The 22074-nt window shown below is 33.8% G+C and overlaps 1 protein-coding gene across 6 annotated transcripts in view; it reads right to left on the minus strand.

Moving 5' to 3' along the window:
- The window catches only part of ABCD3 (ATP binding cassette subfamily D member 3), a 76645-nt gene that overhangs the window by 37246 nt on the left and 17325 nt on the right, over window positions 1-22074 (minus strand). For 4 of the 6 annotated variants that reach the window (XR_005361199.1, XM_038541293.1, XM_038541291.1 and 1 more), the window contains exons 2-4: window positions 17580-17616; window positions 10342-10440; window positions 6255-6343 (exon numbers count right to left, since the gene is read on the minus strand). Coding sequence is in view for 4 of the 6 variants with exons in the window: in XM_038541293.1 (XP_038397221.1) it covers window positions 6255-6343; window positions 10342-10440; window positions 17580-17616 (225 nt within the window). In the remaining 2 variants the exon portion in view is untranslated. Of the gene's footprint in view, window positions 1-1742; window positions 1813-6254; window positions 6344-10341; window positions 10441-17579; window positions 17617-22074 lie in introns of those variants that run through there. The other 2 variants (XM_038541292.1, XM_038541295.1) reach the window with 2 other exon arrangements.

Genomic DNA, 22074 nt, shown 5'->3' on the forward strand with positions numbered 1-22074 from the left:
TGAAATTTGATCATTTTAAATAGGCTTCTTGAAATCACTCTATAAACGGCAAAATTAAATAACAATGATTTCCTGGGACGCCTGGGTGGCTCAGTGGTTGAGCATCTGCCCTTGGCTCAGGGCATGATCCCAGAGTCCTGGGATCGAGTCCCACATCAGGCTTCCTGCATGGACCTGCTTCTCCCTCTGCCTATGTCTCTGCCTCTCTCTCCGTGTCTCTCATGAATAAATAAATAAAATCTTTAACAACAACAACCAAAAAAAAAAAAAAAAAACAATGATTTCCTTAGTTCTTTCCTTCATAAAAATTGTAATTTAAAAAAAGGCATATGCTACCACAAAAAGGGTTTAGATGGGGAAACAAGTTGATAGAGCCAGCAATGGGTTATTATGGATGAAATAAACTAGTATTTGTTTTTAAATATTTAAATATCCTGATTCTCATTTGTATGAATTAATGGCAGAGATAACCTAATGAGATCAGATCAGCAAACTCTCACTGTAAAAGGTCAAGAGTAAATATTTTAAGATTTTGTGGGCCACAAGGTAAGGTATCTGTTTCAATTAGTTCTGCTACTGCAGAGCAAAAACAGGCAAGAATGGGACTGGCTGCACCCTAATAAAAATTTCCAAAACAGATGGCAGTGGGATGTGACCAGTGGAACCTTGTTTGCTGACCCTGGCAAACAAGAGACAGAGAGTAGACTGGCAGGGTTTCTCAGAGCCTCAGAATGGTTTTGTAGAGGCTTCAGATCTGTTAACACACTACAACTAGACCAAATCCTCTTTTATCTTTTTAATTTATTTTACATATTTATCTGTTCTAAAAATATCAAGAACTTATTTGATCACACATTCTTTTTTCAAATGTTTATTAATATTCCTCAATATAAGTAAAATATATTTTGAAAAACACTGTGCTAAATTATTTAAACCTAGCTCCACATATATGAAAAAAAAAGGGTATGTGATACAGAAATAATTTTATTTTTGTGAGAGAGTAGGTGAATAATGCCAAGTAATGTTAATTGGCCTTTTAGAGCAAAAAAGTTGCATGGTAAAATAAATTTGAGAAAACTTGAGTTACACAAAGCTAACAAATGTCTTTATCAAAGACCTTCTCAAAGCTCTTAACATAAAACATGTGCATTAAGATGCTCTGAGAGGGCTTTGTAGCTGTCATAGCTGGCATTCCATAGAACATACTTGGGAAATGTTACTTTAGATTGACAGAACAATTAACAGTCCAATTTTGATAGAAGTGCTAAACAATTTTTTGTTTTTTAATTTAAGTTGAACTAGGGCAGCCCTGGTGGCTCAGCGGTTTAGTGCCTCCTTCAGCCCAGGGTGTGATCCTGGAGATCCAGGATCAAGTCACACATCGGGCTCCCCGCATGGCGCCTGCTTCTCCCTCTGCCTGTGTCTCTGCCTCTCTCTCTCTCTCTCTCTCTCTCTGTGTGTGTGTGTCTCTCATGAATAAATAAATAAAATCTTTAAAAAATAATAATAATTTAAGTTGAACTAGAAAAAGCCAAAATAGAACCACATAAAAATGTGGTTTCTAGAAATAAGAATATTAAAAACAAGAGCAATTTAGACAGTACAAAAAGTTTAGAGGTTTATATTAAAATTGTTTGAACCAAACCTTACATAAAACCAAAGTGCTTTAGTGCATCCAAGCTGTGAAACACACAAGATTATAAAACTTGGTAAAGCACATGCTATCATTCAGCAATGGTTACCATTGGAGTAGCAGCTATAAATTTAAAAAATGGTTTCTTGAATAAAGCCTTATTTCTGCTTATTATTCCGCTGAAAAAGAAAAATAATAATAAAAAGTGGTTTTACAGCTTACATAATATTACCTCCAAAACATGCATGGATCTTCATAAAAAATAACTTGGTGATTATAAAATGCTGCTTACAATCAAATGGGTGAAAATAAAATATATCTTTATAATTTTACATTATATAAGCAACAAGATATGAAGGAATCTCCTCCATATCATGAAATTCCCATTTTCTAGCTTAAAGAAGGAGTCTCCGTCCTATTAAAATTTGCCCATATTCCAAACTCTTTAGTAGCCACTGCTAACAAGCCTTTTTAAAAATGTAAAGGATATTAAAATGCACATTAAGGACCATAATGAGTCTCTTTCAGACTTTTTTTTTTTTTTTTTTTTTTTTAGCAGAAATACATGTATCTAAATCTCTTTGGAAGAAACAAAAAGGAATAAACAGAAAAACTAATTTATAATGTAGCTTTAGTAGCAAGTTAGAGTAAGGTGCTATTTTTCAATAAAACTGTTTCATATTATGAATTCACAATGTTTAAAAATGTTAAATTTAACCAAATATCAAAGATCTTATACATAGAAGCTCAAAAATATTTATCAAGGAGAAAGTTAACAATTTACTTTAAAATTACTCTTTCACAATTGATGATTATGGGTTAAGAGTATAAGGAAGTTCCTTGTATTGTTCTTGCAACTTTTCTGTAAGTTTAAATAGTATCAAAATAGTATGTTTTTTAGAAACTCTTAGGGTTTTTTTTTTTTTTTCACTTTTTTTTCCATCTCATATCTAAATTTTTAAAATGAGTACCCAAATTGATTACTAGCTGGCTCATGTTAGATAACTTTCTTCTTGTCTATCATCACCAGTTAATGTACAATCTACTCTCTGCAATGCATTTTATTCAGGGCATTAAGTATGTGAGAAAATTAAAATTAGCATCTATTCAACTAAAGTTGGAAATCCCTAGTTTATAAGAGCAAATATTATTCTTTCGGATTACAAAAACAAGAAATCATAAAATGTAAATAAAAGAAAAAAATTTTTTAAAAATAAACTACTATACAAAGTTGTGCAAGGTTCTTTATATGTAATATGTGACTTCTACACAGATAGCTAATAGGATGCTTATAATGAATATAAGCTGTATGTTTTTGCTATAGGTATATAACAATGCTATAGTTGGAAAGCCTGTATTTTTATTAACAAATATGGCATTTAGATAATAAAGTCATCAAAGGAAAAAATATAAAATTCTATAAGCATGTAAAAGGGCATAAAGGTCTTCTCTACATTATACAAAGGATAATTGCTTATGTACACAGCTCATATAAACAGAACTTAGCAATAAAATTGATCCTTCAGAGTTGATATGCTAGCAGCAACAAGTAAACACTTCAATTGTGTTTATGACAAACTTCTTTGAATTTGTTAGAAGATTCCTCACTAGGGCACACACACAAAAATAACCAGACTCTCTATACAAACACCATTCAAGGAGACCAGACTATCAATAAGCCCTCAACTTATAGCAAGTTTTTTAGCCCTTCACTTTTAAAGATGAGTGGACAGGCAAGAATGAAAACTGAGGAAAGCTTCTCACATGATCAACACAAATCAGAACAACTGAGGACCAAGAAGAAATAGAAAATGCAGGAAGTTTAAAAAAAAAAAAAAAGTCACACGCTTGAAAGAATGATTGCTCTAAAATGAACATTCATACAAAAAATAACTCTTGAAAATAAAATGATGATAAATACAAATTCATTGGATAAAGTAAAAAAAAAAATTTTTCCCAGAAAATAAAATGTTAGAGATTAAACAGTAGAGAAATTAAGAGATAAATCAGATGATCAGTTTAGGGTTCCAGCACGCAAGTAATAATGATTCCAGAAAAATACAGGAAAAAAATGGAGAGGGAGAATTTTTTAAAAGCATAAGAAAATTTCTCAGAATGCAGAATGAGTTTCTCAATTGAAAAGAGCCCACCTAATGTCCAGAACAATGGAAAAAAAAAAAAAATCACAGTGACATTCAGTAAATTCCTAAACACCAGCAATACATCAACAATTTTAAAAAATGATCATAAAAACTTCCACTGGGGGTAAAAACAGATCCACTGCTAAGGAAGGGCAAGTAGCACAGCAATGGGCCTCCACACCATATGTGGCAGCTAGACCAGCAGTGTTTAACGATGGCTGCACATTAGAATTAGAATCACCACAGATGCTTCCAAAACTAATTATGAATTGAATCAGAATCTCTAGGGGTAGGCCCAGGTATTAATTGTTCTCAAAATTCCCCAGATGATTCTAATCATCCTGCAACCAAGGCTGAGAACTGCTGAGCTCTACAGAAGAGGGTGATACTTTCGAAATTCTAATAAAAAATGATTTCCAAGTTGGAATGTATAAATATAACTAAACTGGCAATCAAGTTTAAGAGGAGAAGAAAGACTTATTTATCAGATCTACAAGGTCTCAAAAATTTATTTCCCTAGTGCCCCTTCTCAGAAAAAGTCTGCACATGCCAAAATGAGAAAGTAAACTAAGGAAGAATTCAAAGGATTCAGAAAACCAGTTATTTAATGCAGAAGAGAAAGATCTAAAAAGTTTCCAAGGTCGGGACGCCTGGGTGGCTCAGCAGTTGAGCATCTGCCTTTGGCTCAGGGCGTTACTCCGGAGTCCCAGGATCGAGTTCCGCATCGGGCTCCCTGTATGGAGCCTGCTTCTCCCTCTGCCTCTGTCTCTGCCTCTCTCTCTGCCTCTCATGAATAAATAAATAAAATCTTAAAAAAAAAAAAAAAAAGTTCCCAAGATCATAATTAAAACAAATTCAAACAGGACTGCTCTTTAGTGAACTTAAAGTACAATCAATATTGATTAGGGTTAGAAGAGAAAAAACTAACAAGAGGTATAGGGTGGGGTGGTAATAGACAAAAATCAAAAGATCGCCTGGTGTGTATGACCATATTACAATATTGAAAAGATTTTACAAAGTGTTGTCAATAAGCTTGAGCTGAATTAGTAAGAAGTAGGCAAAAAACTAAGGCACACAAACAAAAACCCGTAATTTTTAAATGCCAGGGGGAGAAAAAAGTTGTGTATATCAAAGAAACTACCAAAGTACAGTATGTGGCTCAGCTCTAAGTAGGCAAAAAATGTAAACAATAAATTCTGACTTAACAACAACAAAAAAATGCAGTAAAACAACCTAAGGATGGGCACAGGCATGGGTAGGAGTATAAAAGAGCTAATTTCCATCTTTCAAAGTAGGAAATAAATACATGCCCTTTAAAACTGAAAAATCTAGGACAATAATACAACTTACACGGAAATGCAGAGGTAGAGATGAACAGTAAAAAGAAAACAACTGACTCTGGGAATGGCAGTTACAAGTGGAAAAATGGAAGAAAGAACGGATATGTTTGTGATTAAGACCAGTAAAACTATTTAACATTAAGCTATGTTCAAGTATTCCTTTTTAAGCTGTTTTATATTAACTTTGATTAGGAGAAAAGGGCAGGGCACGACCACAGGTTTCAAGAAGACCTGTGTTGAATACAAGAGCCTACACAATTACACATGTTCTGAGGCATTTGGCTTTAATTCTATGCAAGTAACTTTTTCTCTTCTCCTAGAGAGATGAATCGGAAAACATGTGCATAAAGCATTCTTCCTCATTCTACAAATACTGAGAAGCAAACCAAAAATATGAGGGGAAAAAAACCAACTTAATTCAAAATTAGACAGCCTTCATTCAAAAATTTTAAGTACTGCATTCAGAAAGTTATTATTTTAAGAAATTTTCTGATAAAATACTGCATACCAGGAAACAGAATTCCAAGAAAAATGTTTTACTCTGACATTCAATTTCGTATCACAAGGAATAAAATCTTTTAATAGATAAATGTTAACATCCCAACTGTTACTGTAAGTTTTTAAATTCAAAATTATCAATTATAGTGAAATAATATGTACAAAGACTATAATGAAAAAACATATAAAGCACTAACTTCAGAAATTGAAGGAAATGTCAACAAATTGTTTTTGTGCTTATAATAAACATTCTCAATATGATTCTCCGAAATTCTTTGGCATTATTTTCCTCCAAATTACCTCATTAATTTCAGACATCCAACTTGGTGACTTTTTTAAACTCCCACTACATTTTTTATACTGCATTTTATTTCCTTGTTCCTAACCCTCTATAAACTCTCAGCTCTGCAGGGCTTGGCACAGGGTCTCCCCTGTTCACCAGCATATCCCTATCACAGAGTCGCATGGTACCTGGCACATAGGAGACACTCAATAAATATCTCTTTTTAAGTAAATGAACTAACACATACTTTGACTTAAGTATTTATACCTAATGAGTATCTATGTCTTGCTTAAAATAATGTTAAATATGAGACAAATGAGTATTTTATACATACAGGAGGAAGGTGAATAGAAAAGTACCTTTCAATGAGTGTACCATTTTGAATCATCCAAACATCACAATATGTTCGAGACACCAGCATAACAGCAATAAGTACCAAGTAACCTGTCTAAAATAAACCAGGTATAGTAAAATAAATGCATTTTTAAAACTTAAAAGAAACATTACCTTGGTAAAGGTTTTTTATTTCTAAATTCAAATCTTTATTCTAGTTTTAACACAGTGGCTGACATTTTACCTATATGCGATTTTTAAATATAGTTTAAAAGAATTTAAAAATATAATATAAATTTAAAAAGCCTTACACAGCATTTGATCTAACTTTGTCATCCAGAATTCAAAAGTGAATCCCAGGCAGCTCAAATGACTTGCCTTCATACAATTAGCAGAAGCTAGCAGTGTAACTTACATTACCTGAATCACAGTGTATTGTGGTTGTCTTATGTTTTTAATATATAAATCTAATAAAAAAATGATAGTAACTATTAATGTACAGTTAAGCAAATACTGAAGGTTAAAATTGTGCCTAATGGGATAAATGTGGTTCAATTTGTTGGAAAAAATCTCTAATAATGCCCCTGCCCTCAATTTAGTGATTAAGGCAAGATTTACACACACAAAAATAAGAAAACAGCATAGTAAATAAGTAAATAATTTGCATCACTTCATGTAATAAGTGACAGGATAGAAAGACCTGGGTTGGCAAAAGAGGGTTCTGATGTTAGGAATACATTAAACAGACCAAGTAAAATAAGAGAGGAGGAGAGGATGAGAGGATGAGAATTGAGTAAAAGAAGATAAGGGATTTAATGGGAAATAGGAAATAGATAATAGATTGAAGTCATACAAATAACAAAGTGGATATCCAGCAGAATTTAGCAATATTAAACTACTGCAAGCCGCTAGGTAGAACAAAATTTAATGGGAAATAGGAAATAGATAATAGATTGAAGTCATACAAATAACAAAGTGGATATCCAGCAGAATTTAGCAATATTAAACTACTGCAAGCCGCTAGGTAGAACAAAATGTTAAAATGTGTCATTTTGAGAACATTACTTAAGCAATGCTGTGGAAGATGGGATTACCCAGGGGAAAGATGAGAGGCCGAGTCAGGAGTCCCTTCTCTCTTTGTGAGATGAGAACCTACCCTCCAAATTCCAACACAACACAGTCAAAGCTGACCCTACTTAAATCTTCTAAATCGGAATAATAATGACAGTAATATAGAAGCTAAAGTCAGAGAGGAGGGCATATGGCAGCAGGGTCATTTGCTGAATAATATATTTAAAGTCAAAGTTATGGTGCTGAGTAGCAACTGCAACTATAACTTACGTAATTTTTGCAAAACATTGCTTTTAAAAAAGGTGAAGGTACTAGAAATACAGCACTTCAGGTGCAGACAAGGCAGAGAGTCATAAACACAGAATAATAAAGCCATAAGAAAAGACAATGTCAAACACAGAATAATAAAGCCATAAGAAAAGACAATGTCAAAAAATGTAACTGAGCAGTGATAGCGGCTACTCCAACATTTGACAGAAAGCAAAGATACCATCTTATCCTATCCATCATCTGCAAGTTAGGTATTCAGTTGGCAACAGATTTTAATAAACACTACCTGTATATGTCACTTTAACAGTAATGCTAACTTTTAATTCAGATCTTAAATACAGTCTCAATCCTAAATCATTTGACGTATAAGGTAACACTAGAAAAAGATCCTTTATTTTTTTCCTTCATTTTCTGTTCTGGGCTTAATTTTTCCTTGAAATAAGTACCAACTTTATTTGTCTCACTTTAGCAAAATCTGGCCAACTTTGATTACTAATGGTCCTGAAACGCCTTTCTACAAAGGATGCCCTGAGAATCACTACCACTCCCAGAATTAATGGGTTTGTAGAATGTATCAGAAACTAAAGATTTGCACTGATTTAGGCAGTCCCTCACCTCATGATATGCATGGCTTCCATATTTTCATAAGTGGTATTATCATTTCTCTATTTCCTAAATCAGTTAGTCTATCTCTACCTCTTCCGTGATTTCTATAAGAGTTTATTTTACTTACGTGAACTGGGGTTAAACCTGGATTTTTATATTTCTCAAAGATTGCATGTAAAATGACTCTGTGGCACAGCGAGGCCTAGAGCAAGCTGGGAGGTTGGCCAAGTTAGGCCCTGGTATCTCCCTTACTAACTCCCAGAGATCTATCCAATGTCTCACACTCATTTTACACTCAGAAAACCCTTACTAAAAGGTCAAATGATCACTGAACTGTTAACTGATTAAGAGGGGAATTTACAAATCTTTCCAGAAAAGCTGGTACTTTAAATAAGAATTCTTCAATCAGGTGGGTTGTAGAATGAGAAAACTTCACCAAGAAGATAATGAGCATCAAGCTATTTTTTATTAGTATCTGTCTTTGTTGGGGGAATGGGGCAGGATGTCACAGATATGAGGTCATGAAAGCACAAGAGCACAGAGCCTGACTACAAAATAGCTAAGACTCTTCCAAGCAGATGATAGTCAAAGAAAGGTCAAAGTCAGGTTGTGACTTACCCTACAAGAAAAAAGAAGTCAAATGTGTTTTTACTAAGGTTTTAGAAAAAAGACTATTAAGAAAATGAGAAGAGGCAAAAGGACCATTTAAGAGATTATGATAATCCAGATAAGATATATATAGTGAGATCAATAGGAATGGAAAGGAAGACTAAAATAAACTCAAGGAAAGAACATTCAAAAATAAGGAAGGGAGCAGATTTAAAAAGTCTCAGTGTGATCTCATTTTTATTAAAATATGTGCTAGACACCAAAATACTGATAGAAGTTCTGAGTGAAAGGCTAAGAAGCACCAAGAAGGAAAAAAAAAATCTATTCGCATTTTCTAATTTTTCTTCAAGGAAACACGTATTATCTCTATCTTACTAGGGGAAAAAACGTTATTAAATTATGTCTTAGAGATTTATAAGGGTGGAAATCCACTAGCCATGATGCAGAAGTGAGGGAAAAAGAGAGCAAGTCCAGTGTAATGGGGGAATGTGCATTCTCGTTGGGGATTACAGTGCTTTTTTTATTAATAGATTATAAGGCTAATGCTGTTTAAAATTTTAACAATGGAAAACATTACGTTTCAAGAAGATAAATTTGGTGGAGAAGATAAAAAAGGGGGAGCTTCTTTGAAGAGAGACTTACTAACACTACAATATCCACATTAAGAATGTCTAGAATGAAAAATGACCCAATACCAGTGACTGAAAGGATGAAGTATAGGGAGGAGAAAGAGACAAAGATGATAATATTTCTAGTTATACAAAGGTGATTAAAGATGGAGAACACAGCATTACCTCATTTTTTAATCATTAAAAATACTTCTCAGATAATGATAAAGATAATCTTGATAAAAGAACAAAGAAAAGGATAATAAAACTTTATTCCTATCAGTTCACTTCCTGAAAATACGGGAAAAATTCATGTATCATTTTGGGCATCTCAAAAACATATTTAATCAATGGGACGCTTAGGTGGCTCAGTGGTTGAGTGTCTGCCTTCAGTTCAGGGAATGATCCTAGAGTCCCAGGACTGAGTCCCACATCGGGCTCCCTACATGGAGCCTGCTTCTCCTCCCTCTGCCTATGTCTCTGTCTCTCTGGTGAATAAATAAAATCTTTAAAAAAACAAACAAACAAACAAACAAAAAACATATTTAATCAAATATGAAACAACCTTCAAACATATTCCATATCAATGTGACTTATGAACATCTCAATGTAATAAAAAAGTTTGCCTTTCAAAATTTAATCTTGTTTTTATTGACAGAATTTAGCTATATTAAAACAAAACATTTAGGGTAACTGCACTGAAGTACTCTAGTATTTCACATAAAATATAATGAAATACTACTTCAAAAACAAGAGAAAATAATTCAAGAACTGACACCAAACAACAAGCGTACTTGCAATGATAATAGATCATTTAAAGAAAAAAAATTTAGTAGTCTTCATTACCTACACAGAAAATATTTGACCTATAGTATAGTATATAATTTTATTGTTATGATATCATATAACCTTAAAAGTTAAACACTTAACATTGTAATTTAAGACTTACCTCCTTACAAAATGTTCTAGGGACCATGATTTTCAGAATCCGTGTGAGTCTTAAAAAAAACACCTTGTCCACCACAGCTCGCTCTTTTTTCCCCTCTTTCTATATTAAAAAAAAAAAAAATTAAGATATTTATAACAAGTAAGATTAAGGAACCACATTTCATCTAAGTCAATAGTAACAACTATCAAAATGGATATTGCATTTAGAGAGTACAAACATGCATTGTTCTTCAAACATGCTTTCAAGAAAATAAGATGTTATCAAAAACTAAATAAAGAAGTAAGAAGTTCTGGGCCACATGAGTATCTGGGAGAATACTGTAAGCAGAAGAAACAGCAAGTACAAAATGCCAAGGTGAAAGCTCATGTAATTGCTTTAGGAGCAACGAAATGGACAATCTGGCTAGAACTATAAGCAAGATAGAGTAGCAAAAGATGAGACCAGAGAGACAGCTAAGAAATGGTCAAGTACTTACTGACTCTTTATTACATACCACTTCCTGATTAACAGCAGAATGTTTTTAAAATCCTGAACAGTAATTTTCCTGATATTAATTACTGGAAACATTTAGATTCCTAGGTTTATCATTTAGCATTTCCAATATGCAATCTACCAATTCACTTTCTCTTCCTCATCAACTTAAAGACAAACAAGGTTTTTTTAATTCCTACAGCTCACATTCTAAGCAGGAGAAATATAAAAATAAACCAATAAATTGTTACAGATACACTAGGCAGGACCATGAAAAAAAGACTGATTCAGATAGGATAACAAGCAAGAGCTCTTTGGGGAGGTGACATTTAAGCTGAGACATAAATAAAGTGAAGCCATGTGGTAACTTTGGGGAAGGAAAGTAGTCAAGCATAGGGAACATCAAGCACAAAAACCAAGTGTTGAGAATAAACTCAGTGCACACACTGAAGAGCCAGACAGAACTGCTAAAACAAAGAGAAAAATGAGAGACACTGAAGAGATTGACAGGGTCTATAAAAGACCTCTGAAACCATAGTAAGGATTTAGAGTTTATCTAGTCAGTGTAGCACAAAATCACTGAAGAAACTTTGGAGCAGTAATTAATCTTATCACTCTCGGATGTTTCTTCATTTTGAAGGAACAGGAAAAAGTGAGATGAATTGGGTATGGTAGAGACTATTTACTTTTTTTTTTTTTTTAATTTTTTTTTTTAATTTTTAATTTATTTATTTATGATAGTCACAGAGAGAGAGAGAGAGAGAGGCAGAGACACAGGCAGAGGGAGAAGCAGGCTCCATGCACCGGGAGCCTGATGTGGGATTCGATCCTGGGTCTCCAGGATCGCGCCCTGGGCCAAAGGCAGGCGCCAAACCGCTGCGCCACCCAGGGATCCCGAGACTATTTACTTTACCACACCTGAAGTGTTTGGAAGATCACACAGGAGAAACTTCTTGCAACAGGCAACACACAAGAAGGATCAGATCCTCCTACCTAGCCCCTCCCCCCAACTCCCAGAATCACTGTTCACTTATTTCTTAACTCTTAATAAATACCCAGGGTATAGTAAAGTCTATAATTAGATTAGCTTTACTGTAAATATGTTTTATCTAAGTTGAGGAACCTGAAATAGTTTGTGTACTGAATGAGAATAAGAATAAGCTACCATCTATATGTCAGACATTGTGCTAAGTGCTTTATATTTATATAATCCTAACAAGTACTGAGTGCATTACAGAATCATAGACTAAGAAAGGAAATCTGAACGCACTGTGTTTCTAGAGTTAGATCAGAAAGACTAAGATAGATAAGGTCCAGCCTACCCTGTACCTGGAACAGAGTTTGGGTCTTTCAAACCTTATGAAGGTTGCAAATCTCATCCTACTGAATTAGAAGCCCAGGCTACTTCGTTCACACATGCATGTGCTCATTCATTCATTCAATAAATATTCACTCAGTCCCAGGCACTGTTCAGAATGATGGGAACACATCAGTAAATAAAACAGACCAAAACACTACTCACAGTCTATTTACTTTAGCTAGTCTATTCTCAAGCCAAATCCTATCACTTCAACAGAAATCTCCCCTTTTACTTCCCCCAAACTGAGAAAACATAGGAAGAAAAGAATAAAGACAAAGCAATAGATACCAACTACCTTTTAAAAAAAGAAAGGGCAGCCGGGGTGGCTCAGAGGTTTAGCACCGCCTTCCACCCAGGGCCTGTTCCTGGAGATCTGGGATCGAGTCCCATGTCAGGCTCCCTGCATGGAGCCTGCTTCTCCCTCTGCCTGTGTCTCTGCCTCTCTCTCTCTCTCTCTCTCTCTCTCTTTCTCTCTCTCTCTCTCATAAATAAACAAAAAAATCTTTTAAAAATAATAAAAAAAATTTAAAAAAGAAAGTTAAACTTCTACTCTCAAGTTTTTCCTCTTATCACTGCCTCCCTACCTCACCCCACTGCGCATGGAGTTAACACCCTTAAATAGAGTAATAATATAATGGCCATCTTCTGACTTAAATAGAGGATTACCTATTTCTAGCTTCTAGCTGCTTTCAAGAAATGATCTAAAAAAAACGAGGAAGTTTTTTTTTTTTTCGAGGAAGGTTTTAAAAAAAGATATAAGAAAGTCACATTGAAGCACTTTAAAATGTTAATTCCTCTTTTATTTCTGTTCCTATTGTCATCACTTCTAAATCATAAGCCACCTGTAAGCCTGACTTGATTTCCATTACATTTCAAGCCATGAAAGAATTGCATATATATTTCCTAAAGTCATCACAGCATGTTCTGCAAAGAAACACCTAGACCAAACAACTAGCTGGTTCAGAAAGGCTGAAATACCATGATGCTCTACCATTCTTGGCACATAATAAAATTCATACCTGGAACCAATCTAAAGGAGAGAGTACCTACAGAGACAGTACATTTCATAAACACTACTAGCTTCTTCTACGAATTCATTTTTAAATTCACAACTGACTTTCCCCCACCTCTGTACTTTCCAGTATTTCTTTAAAAATACAAAAAAATAAGGCAGCCTGGGTAGCTCAGCGGTTTAGCACCGCCTTCGGCCCAGGGTGTGATCCTGGAGACCCAGGATCAAGTCCCGCATCAGGCTTCCTGCATGGAGCCTGTTTCTCCCTCTGCCTGTCTCTGCCCCTCTCTCTCTCTCTCTCTGTGTCTCTCATGAATAAATAAATAAAATCTTAATATATATATATAAATACTTTGAGGATATCATTTTAAAATGTAAATTACTGAAAAAGCAAACCAGTAGATAAAGACCATTAAAACAGTTAAAGAAATTATGCAACCAGAAAATAATGTACCGAACATTCAGGAGGCAACAAGGTCAAAGAGCAAAGTGAAGTTCCTATTGAAGGGTCAATCAACTTAGAAAGGTGAGATGAACTAGAATGGACTGAAATAGACATCTGAAACAAGCAAAATAAAAGGCCATATGGCACTGACAAGAGTATAAGCATTCCTGTATACTACTGGACAAAGTATAAATTGATACAGCTACTGTGTACCATCTATCAAAATGTAAAATGTACACAGACTGTAAAATGTAAAATAACTCAGCAAATTTACTTTTAGGAACTTATTGTACTGATATACTTGCACATATGTTTAAATAAATGAAGAACATTTGCACACTTTATATTATAAAATCAAAAACCAAAATGTGCATCAATGAAATTATATAAACTATATGAAATTTATGCAATGAAAATTCTACCCAATTATAAAAAAGCACTATTTATACAAAATCCTACAGAACAGTTAAATTAACTAGATCTACAGCTATCAAATATACATTAAGAGGATCTAAAAATATGCTGAAGAAAAAGAATGGTACATACCATGTATCATAAAATCATAAACTTTTTTAATATGCAAAATAATTCTACCTATATTGTTTATGAAGATATACATACATACACAAACCCTACTGGTATAAAATATGCATGGGAATACTAAATTTCCCATCTGAGTTTACAGTTCTCTAGAAATCCACCAATGTTTACCTTTATATATTTTAAATTTTATATCATGTATACTGCCATCAAAATTAAATAAGTATTTTTAAATCAAGTCAACTATTTCTTTATACTGCTAACTCTACTAAATTTTCCTCTCCTTCCTAAATTTCATGTGTGAAAACTGTACCATCTCAGCAAAATTATAAAAAATGTCAATGAAAAAAATTCCCTTTTTAACTGCTTTCCTTTGTAAATAACATTCACTATAGAAAAATTGGAAAATTCTGATGAGCAAAAATAAGGAGCCTATACCTACCATTTAGAGGTATCAACTATTAATATTTTGCACATATCCTACCAGTCTTCATTTTAGCACATATGTATATATGTGTGTTCACTTCTTATAAATTTTACAAATGTGGTATAAGTATGCATACTATATTTAACCCTTTTGTCAAAAAATTCATGTAACCTAAAGTTATATTGCTCACACTATACAATGAGCAAATAAGTATATGCTAAAAAAAAGTTGTACAAAAAACAGAATTAAAAAAACCAGTGAATGAATTTAGTTGTACTGACAAGTTTTAATGATGTCCTAGAACTTGGAAGATATGATATGCAGATGGTGGAATATAACTAAGATAATTAAGGTTTGATTATTCAGATATAATTTAGACATGAGAGATTATGAAGATGGAGATATGCCAGACAATGAGATAAGCATACCTTGTCCCATTTTTCAAAGTGAGAGAAAAAGATCATAGAAACCAAAGAACAGCAATTTTTGATATCAATCTTCAGGATATTCAGAGAACAGACATTATATGGAGGACTTGGGAAAATTTAAGAGATACTAATCACTAGAAGCCAGCATGAGTTTCCTAAGAATAAGTCATGCCTAACTCTTCCCATTTTCTTCTTTTTTAAGGACATTATACTAGTATACTAACTGACATGTATATTGTAAGTTCCATAAGGGTAGGGACTTTCATTTACATCTGCTACACACCCAGGGCCAAGACCAATTACGAGGCATATATGAAGGCCTCAATCAATATTTGTTGAGAGACTGACCTAATAAAAGCATTAATAGATTATTCAAGGAATTTCACATTTCTTATAAAATTACTGTGGCCCTTAATAGAGAAGTATGAACCAGATTTTGCTATAGTTGGATGTAATTATAGCCAAATAAACCATAACCAAAAATAAGCAAACAAACAAAGATTAAGAGATGCCAGCGTAAATTTCCTTGGTCTTTACGTAGTCAATACTATCAGCAATTGTGAAGAAGAAAGAGAAGGCCAATTTAAATTATGGATAATGTCTTCTACCTACCATACTAGAAGTCAGAATTACATTCAAAATTACACTAACAGGACAGACATACTACAGTATAGACTAATAATATTAATCCAATAAGCTGCCATATATAGGAATAAATTAATATTTAAAAGAAATCAACTGAGTTACCATGTGACGCAGCAATTCCACTCCTAGGTATATACCCAAAATAAACAAAAATACAGGTTGACACAAAAACTGCACATGAATATTCATAGCAGCATTATTCATAATAGCCTAAATATGAAAACAACCTAAGTTTCCCTCAACTTGATAAATGGATAAATAAAATGTTGTAAATCTATACAAAGGAATATTATTTGGCAATAAAAAGGAATGAAATACTGATACACATAACAAAACAAATAAACCTCCAAAACATCATGCTAAGTGAAAAGAAGCCAGTCACAAAAGAGCACATACTACATGATTCTTTTTAAATAATATGTCTGATATATAGGCAAATCATAGAAACAGAAAGCAGATTGATGGTTTTTAGGGGCTAGGAAAAGAGGGTAATCAGGGGTGATTATTAGTGGTAATGGAATTTCTCTTTGGGGAGATAAAAAGTTCAAATTAGTTAGCCACACAACTCTGTGAATATACTAAAACCATTGAATTATATCCTTAAATGGATAAATTATATGGTCTTTGAATTATATCTCAATAAAGCAGTTATTAAAAAAGAAAAAAGAAATCAACTGATGAATGCAGATGTATGGAATCTGTCAACAAAGTTGTTCATCAGAAAGATACCTGAAGATTATAATTCATAATTCAACTCAATGTAAACAGCAGTTAGGGCTAAAGAAGTAAAAATAATTTTAGGCAGAATTTCAGCAATAAAGCTTTCATAACTAGATATGTAATAGTGCTGATGTATTCCACACTAGTCATAGAACTATGTTGTAGTCTAAAAATAACGGCTAGACAAACTAACCAGTATAGGTCCAGAAGAATGTATACAGAATTGAAAAAGGATTGGAAACCATGACAAGTTAAGAAACACTTGAAGGAATGAGGGGTTGGGAAAAAAAGACTTCAAAGATATGACTATCTTCAAACAATATGAGTCCATTAGAGAAAATAGAGCAGCCCTGTCCTGAGTGGCTAGGAAAGACAAAATACAATCAATCACTAAGAGGGCAGAGGGAAAGATTAATCTCATCGTGGGCTATAATTAATATAGCTTATCAAATGAATAGATTGCTTATCAAATGAACAGATTCACGTAAATACTAGAAGTCACTTATCAAGGAATCCTATGTCAAAAATAATTGCTATAATATACAGCAGAGTGAAGATAATAGTTAAGTTCCCTTCTAATTCTAAAATTATATGTACTGCTTATCAAATGAATAGATTCACGTAAATACTAGAAGTCACTTATCAAGGAATCCTATGTCAAAAAGAATTGCTATAATATACAGCAGAATGAAGATAATAGTTAAGTTCCCTTCTAATTCTAAAATTATACGATTTTATCCTAATTCAAAATTATGTAACAAGGGATGTCTGAAGGACTCAATAGGTTGAGCCTCCAACTCTTGGTTTCAGCTCAGGTCATGATTCCATGGGTCTGGGATTGATCCCCAAGTGGGTCTCTGCACTCACTAGGTAAGGGTGCTTTAAGATTCTCTCCCTCTGGGTAGCCCGGGTGGCTCAGCGATTTAGCACCGGGATCGAGTCCCACGTTGGGCTCCCTGCATGGAGTCTGCTTCTCCTTCTGCCTGTGTCTTAGCCTTTCTCTCTCAATCTGTGTCTCTCATGAATAAATAAATAAAATCTTTAAAAAAAAATAGATGGTCTCCCTCTGCCCCTCTCCCTGCTTGCTCGTGGGCTCTCTCTCTCTCTAAAATAAATAAATAAATCTTCAAAATTATGTAACAAAATAAATACATACGAAATCCCAAAGAGTAGATTAGTTAAAACTTTACCTCATTGTTCTGTAATGGTGGTTTTCCATTTTTCTTACTGCAGAGAAAAAGAAAAGAGAGCTTTATTTGCAAACTGTTCCCATCATAAAAGTTACTTTAAGATATCAGAAGAATATACTAAATTCTCCCCAAAAGAGAGTTCCTTCTTTTTCATATCACACAGAGACAGAATATATTAAATATGTTTCAGTTGCCCCTTACTCAGTATTATTTATAGAAAGTGCTCAATAAATATTAACTACTACTGTATCAAGCATTATATTAGTAATTTTTAATATACACACACTCATTTTATAAATTTTCCCATGGAGATGTGGAGTCTATTTTGCTATCTTTGAAGTAAGGCTTGGCCATATGAACTGCTTCAGTCAATGGGATATTAGCAAGCTGATGCAAGCGAGGGCTTAAAAAATATTTGTGCCTTGGGCCCTCCTCTCTTGCTGCTGGGAATCTTCTCCCAGCCATTTGAGCAATCCCTGGTTAATAGCCTAAAGGAGGAAAGACCTGTGTCATTAGACATTACAAATAAAAAAACTGCCTAAGTAAGGAAGTGATAGTTCATGCTACTCAAAGTGATTAATCAGGCAATTACACCTAGGTCTGACCACTAATCCTAAACAGTAATATAACCAGGCTTAGGTTCTTTTTATAACACACTACCATAGGACTCTATGCTTCTATACAACATTGATCACATTTTAAATCTCCAGACTGATTGATAGTTCCTCCCAATAAATCAGTTTCGTGAGATCTTGAGCTACTGCAGGTTGGTCTCTCCAAAGTAGACCAGAAGTGGTACTTGGGATACAAAATGTTTATGGGGGATTAATACCTATGAAAGGAAGGCAAGGAAAGCAAGTGTGGACAGAACTGAAACTGATGCAGGCCCAATAAAATTTCAATCAATCATGGGACACCTGGGTGGCTCAGTGGTTGAGCATCTGCCTTCAGCTCAGGGTGTGATCCTGGAGTTCCAGGATGGCACCCCACCTCGGGCTCCCTGCATGGAGCCTGCTTGAGTCTTTGCCTCTCTATGTCTCTCATGAATAAATAAATAAAATCTTTTTAAAAAGTTTTTCAACCAATCAGGAAGGAAGCCCTGTAGCAAGTACTGTCCATCAGAGGGCTCTGTGAAGGGTTGAAAGAGCCAGGTCTTTTTGCCTTTATCTTGCTTGGTCTACAAATCCATGCTGCTCCAGGGAAGGCATGAACTCAGGCAAAGTGGCTCTACAACTAAGACAGACCCCAAGGTGTGGCCAGAACGGGTTACTTGGTGATCCAACTCCTTACAGCTGGACAGTAGGCCCTTCTTCAAAGGGGAAACTGGGTAGCACACCTTCATGTCTACTATTGAGGGCATATATCATTCAATCCTCTATGTTCAACACTTAGTTGAACTCCATCAATGTGTAGAATGAACACTTTCGATAATAAGATACCAGGTCACTGAAAAAGGCTAGAAAGCCAAACAACTACAATTCAGTAGATGCTCCCATTCTAAAAGTGCTTAGCTTTCTTATTTTTTTCTATTTTCAATTGTATTACAGGATTGTTTATGTGTTTTAGAGTTTTTATAAGATTGCAAAGCTGTTTCAGAAAATGCCTTTATATATGTTCAGGCATGTACAGTTAATTATAACCCCCTTTTATAAGGCTTTCTAAATTCCTCCTTTCAAAGAATTCTTTAAGGTTTTCTATCAATGTTCTCAATATTGAAAATATTAATGATATAAAGACATATAGATCATTAAGGATAAATTAGAACAGTATGCTAGAAACCTATATTGGGTAACATTTTTTCACTGGAAATGTCATGCTAAAAACTGGAGAGAAGTTAACTTACTTCCAAAACTATGATCTACTAGTAGGCAGATTCAATTCTAACAAATATTCAGTATTTTCCTTTTCTTGATTTTTATCCTATGAAACTAATAAAGGCTATAAAACAAAAGACATAGTCTACTCTTGTGTATTCCTTTTGGCTATGAAAAGATCAATTTATAAGCTAACTACATTAAAATAAAGGTATTCAAAATGTTCAAAATATGCTGATTTGCACACTAATCGCATGATTATCTGTAATATCTACAACAATCATTAATCATCAGTTGTCTTGTTACACTTGAGGATATAAAAAACTTCATTTAAAGATAATACAGATATTACATGTTAAATAAAATTTTTATAAAAATAGCTTTATTTTTCCAAACAAAACATTTAGTAAGGAAAGTGTTATTGTTTTACATTTTGGAAAATCTCATTAATGTCTGACTTAATACAAGAAGACTGGGTTCTCATATTAGAGTCTCCATTCTTGCTACCTATTGTGATAGAGATAGGTAGTTGTAAAAGAGGAGTATTTTCATAACTGTGGATATTCTTCCTGGATACTGTAATGTTACAGTGCAGTCTGGAAACCCTATCAATGAACTTTTGTACCTTATACAATAAAATCTATTGATCACATTATATTTACCCTTCCAATGGATCTTTTATCCATGCAAAATTTTGTAATATGCATTAGTCTTTTGGAAAATAATGATCACCGAATTGTGTAGTAGACTTTCCAAATGTAATATATATTATGCAATATTTTTTAGAATTATATTTGTTAATACTGCCACCGATCTCATCAGAACAGTCTTAACCATTGGGAAGCTATCGAGCTCATGGTGGCAGAGACAAGTTTTCCAAATTCCAATAGTCATTTGAAAGCTTAAATTGTAACATTAGCAACAAACACTGCAGTGTTTCCTTGAAGGTACTATAAGAGAATGTCTGCAATACTCAAGGCCAAATAACTATAGTTATTTAGTCATTCTTTCAGATAAAAATGATGTTCCCCCCAAAAAAGTGGCTAGTTTAGCTTAGAATTCAAACTACAGGTGTGTTCCCTCAAGATAACCTCTGCATTACGATATGCTGCAAGAAGTGCTTTGTGCCAACTTCTCCTTTTTCTTTGGCAAACACATTAAAAAAAAAAAAAAAGACAAGACCAATAACCAACTATTTATAAAAAGTATAGGAAGGATATATCCAAGAAATGGAAGGGTCAGGTTCACATATGAAAATCAATCCATAATTCATCTATATTAACAATCTAAAAAAAATAACCATGATATCAATAGACATACAGAAAAGGCCTTTGATAAAACTCAACACCTATTAATCATAAACTCTAATCAAACTAGGAATAAAGAGGAATTTCTTCAATCTGAAAGGGACATCAACAAAAACCTACAGCTATGGGGCGCCTGGGTGGTTCAGTTGATTAAGAGACTGACTTCAGCTCAGGTACTGATCTCAGCGTCCTGGGATTGAGCCCCTCCCTGTCTGGCTCCTTGCTCAGCGGGAAGTCTGCTTCTCCTTCTGTCCTTCTGTCCCTCTGTCCCTCCCCCAACCCCTGCGTGCACACACGTGCTCCCTCTCAAATAAATAAATAATCTTTAAGAAAAAGAAAAAACCTACAGTTATCACCATATTTATAAGACTGAGTCTCCATTCCAGAATATGGCCAAGATGCCAATTCTCATGACTTCTATACAATACTGTTATTGGAAAACACAGTGCAAAAAGGTAAGAAAAGAAATAAAAGGTACATAGAATTGGAAGGAAGAAGTAAAACTATCTTTATTGCAGACTCTATAAACATCTATACAGAAAATCTTAAGGAACCTGTAAAAAAGCTAAGTGAGTTTGGCCAGGTTCCAGGTATATCCATACATAAATATCAACTGTACTTCTATATATAGGCAAAGAACAATTGGAAACTGAAATTTTAAATATATCATTTACAAAAGCATCCAAAATATTAAATATTTCACAATAAATTTGGAAAGAAAAAGAAAATGTGCAAGACCTACATGCTGAAAACTACAATACACTGCAGAGAAATCATAAATGACTAGATTGAGAGATGTATCATGCTCATGGACCAGAAGACTCAACATTGTTAACATGTCAATTCTCCCCCAAAATGATTTAGAAATCCAATGCAATCCCAATAAAAACCCCATCAGAGTTTTTTGCAGAGAGTAAGAAAGTGATTTTAAAATTCATTTATAATTGCAAAGGACCTAGAATAACCAATAGATTTTGGAAAAGAACAAAGTCAGAAGAATTGTACCTCATTTCAAGGCTTAACATAAAGCTACAGTAAACAAGAGTGTGTGATACTAGAGTACAAATATAGATCAAAGAAACAGAAGAGTCGAGAAAGATAGACACATATATAGCTTAAGACAAAGGTGCTAAAGCAATTCAATGGGGAAAGAATCTTTTTAACAAATGGTACCAGATTAACTGGATAGCCATATGTTAAAAAAAAAATTAACCTTAACATTTATTGCACACCATATACCAAAAAAAGTAATCTGAAGTGTAAGAGCTAAAACTATGAAACAAAAGAAAACAGGAAAATGAAAATTAAAAAAAAAAAAAAAAAAGAAAATGAAAATTAAGACCATAGTGAAAATTAAGCAGTGAGAAACCACTG

Source organism: Canis lupus, chromosome 6 (genome assembly GCF_011100685.1).
Source record: "Canis lupus familiaris isolate Mischka breed German Shepherd chromosome 6, alternate assembly UU_Cfam_GSD_1.0, whole genome shotgun sequence".
Classification (NCBI taxonomy): Eukaryota; Metazoa; Chordata; class Mammalia; order Carnivora; family Canidae; genus Canis; species Canis lupus.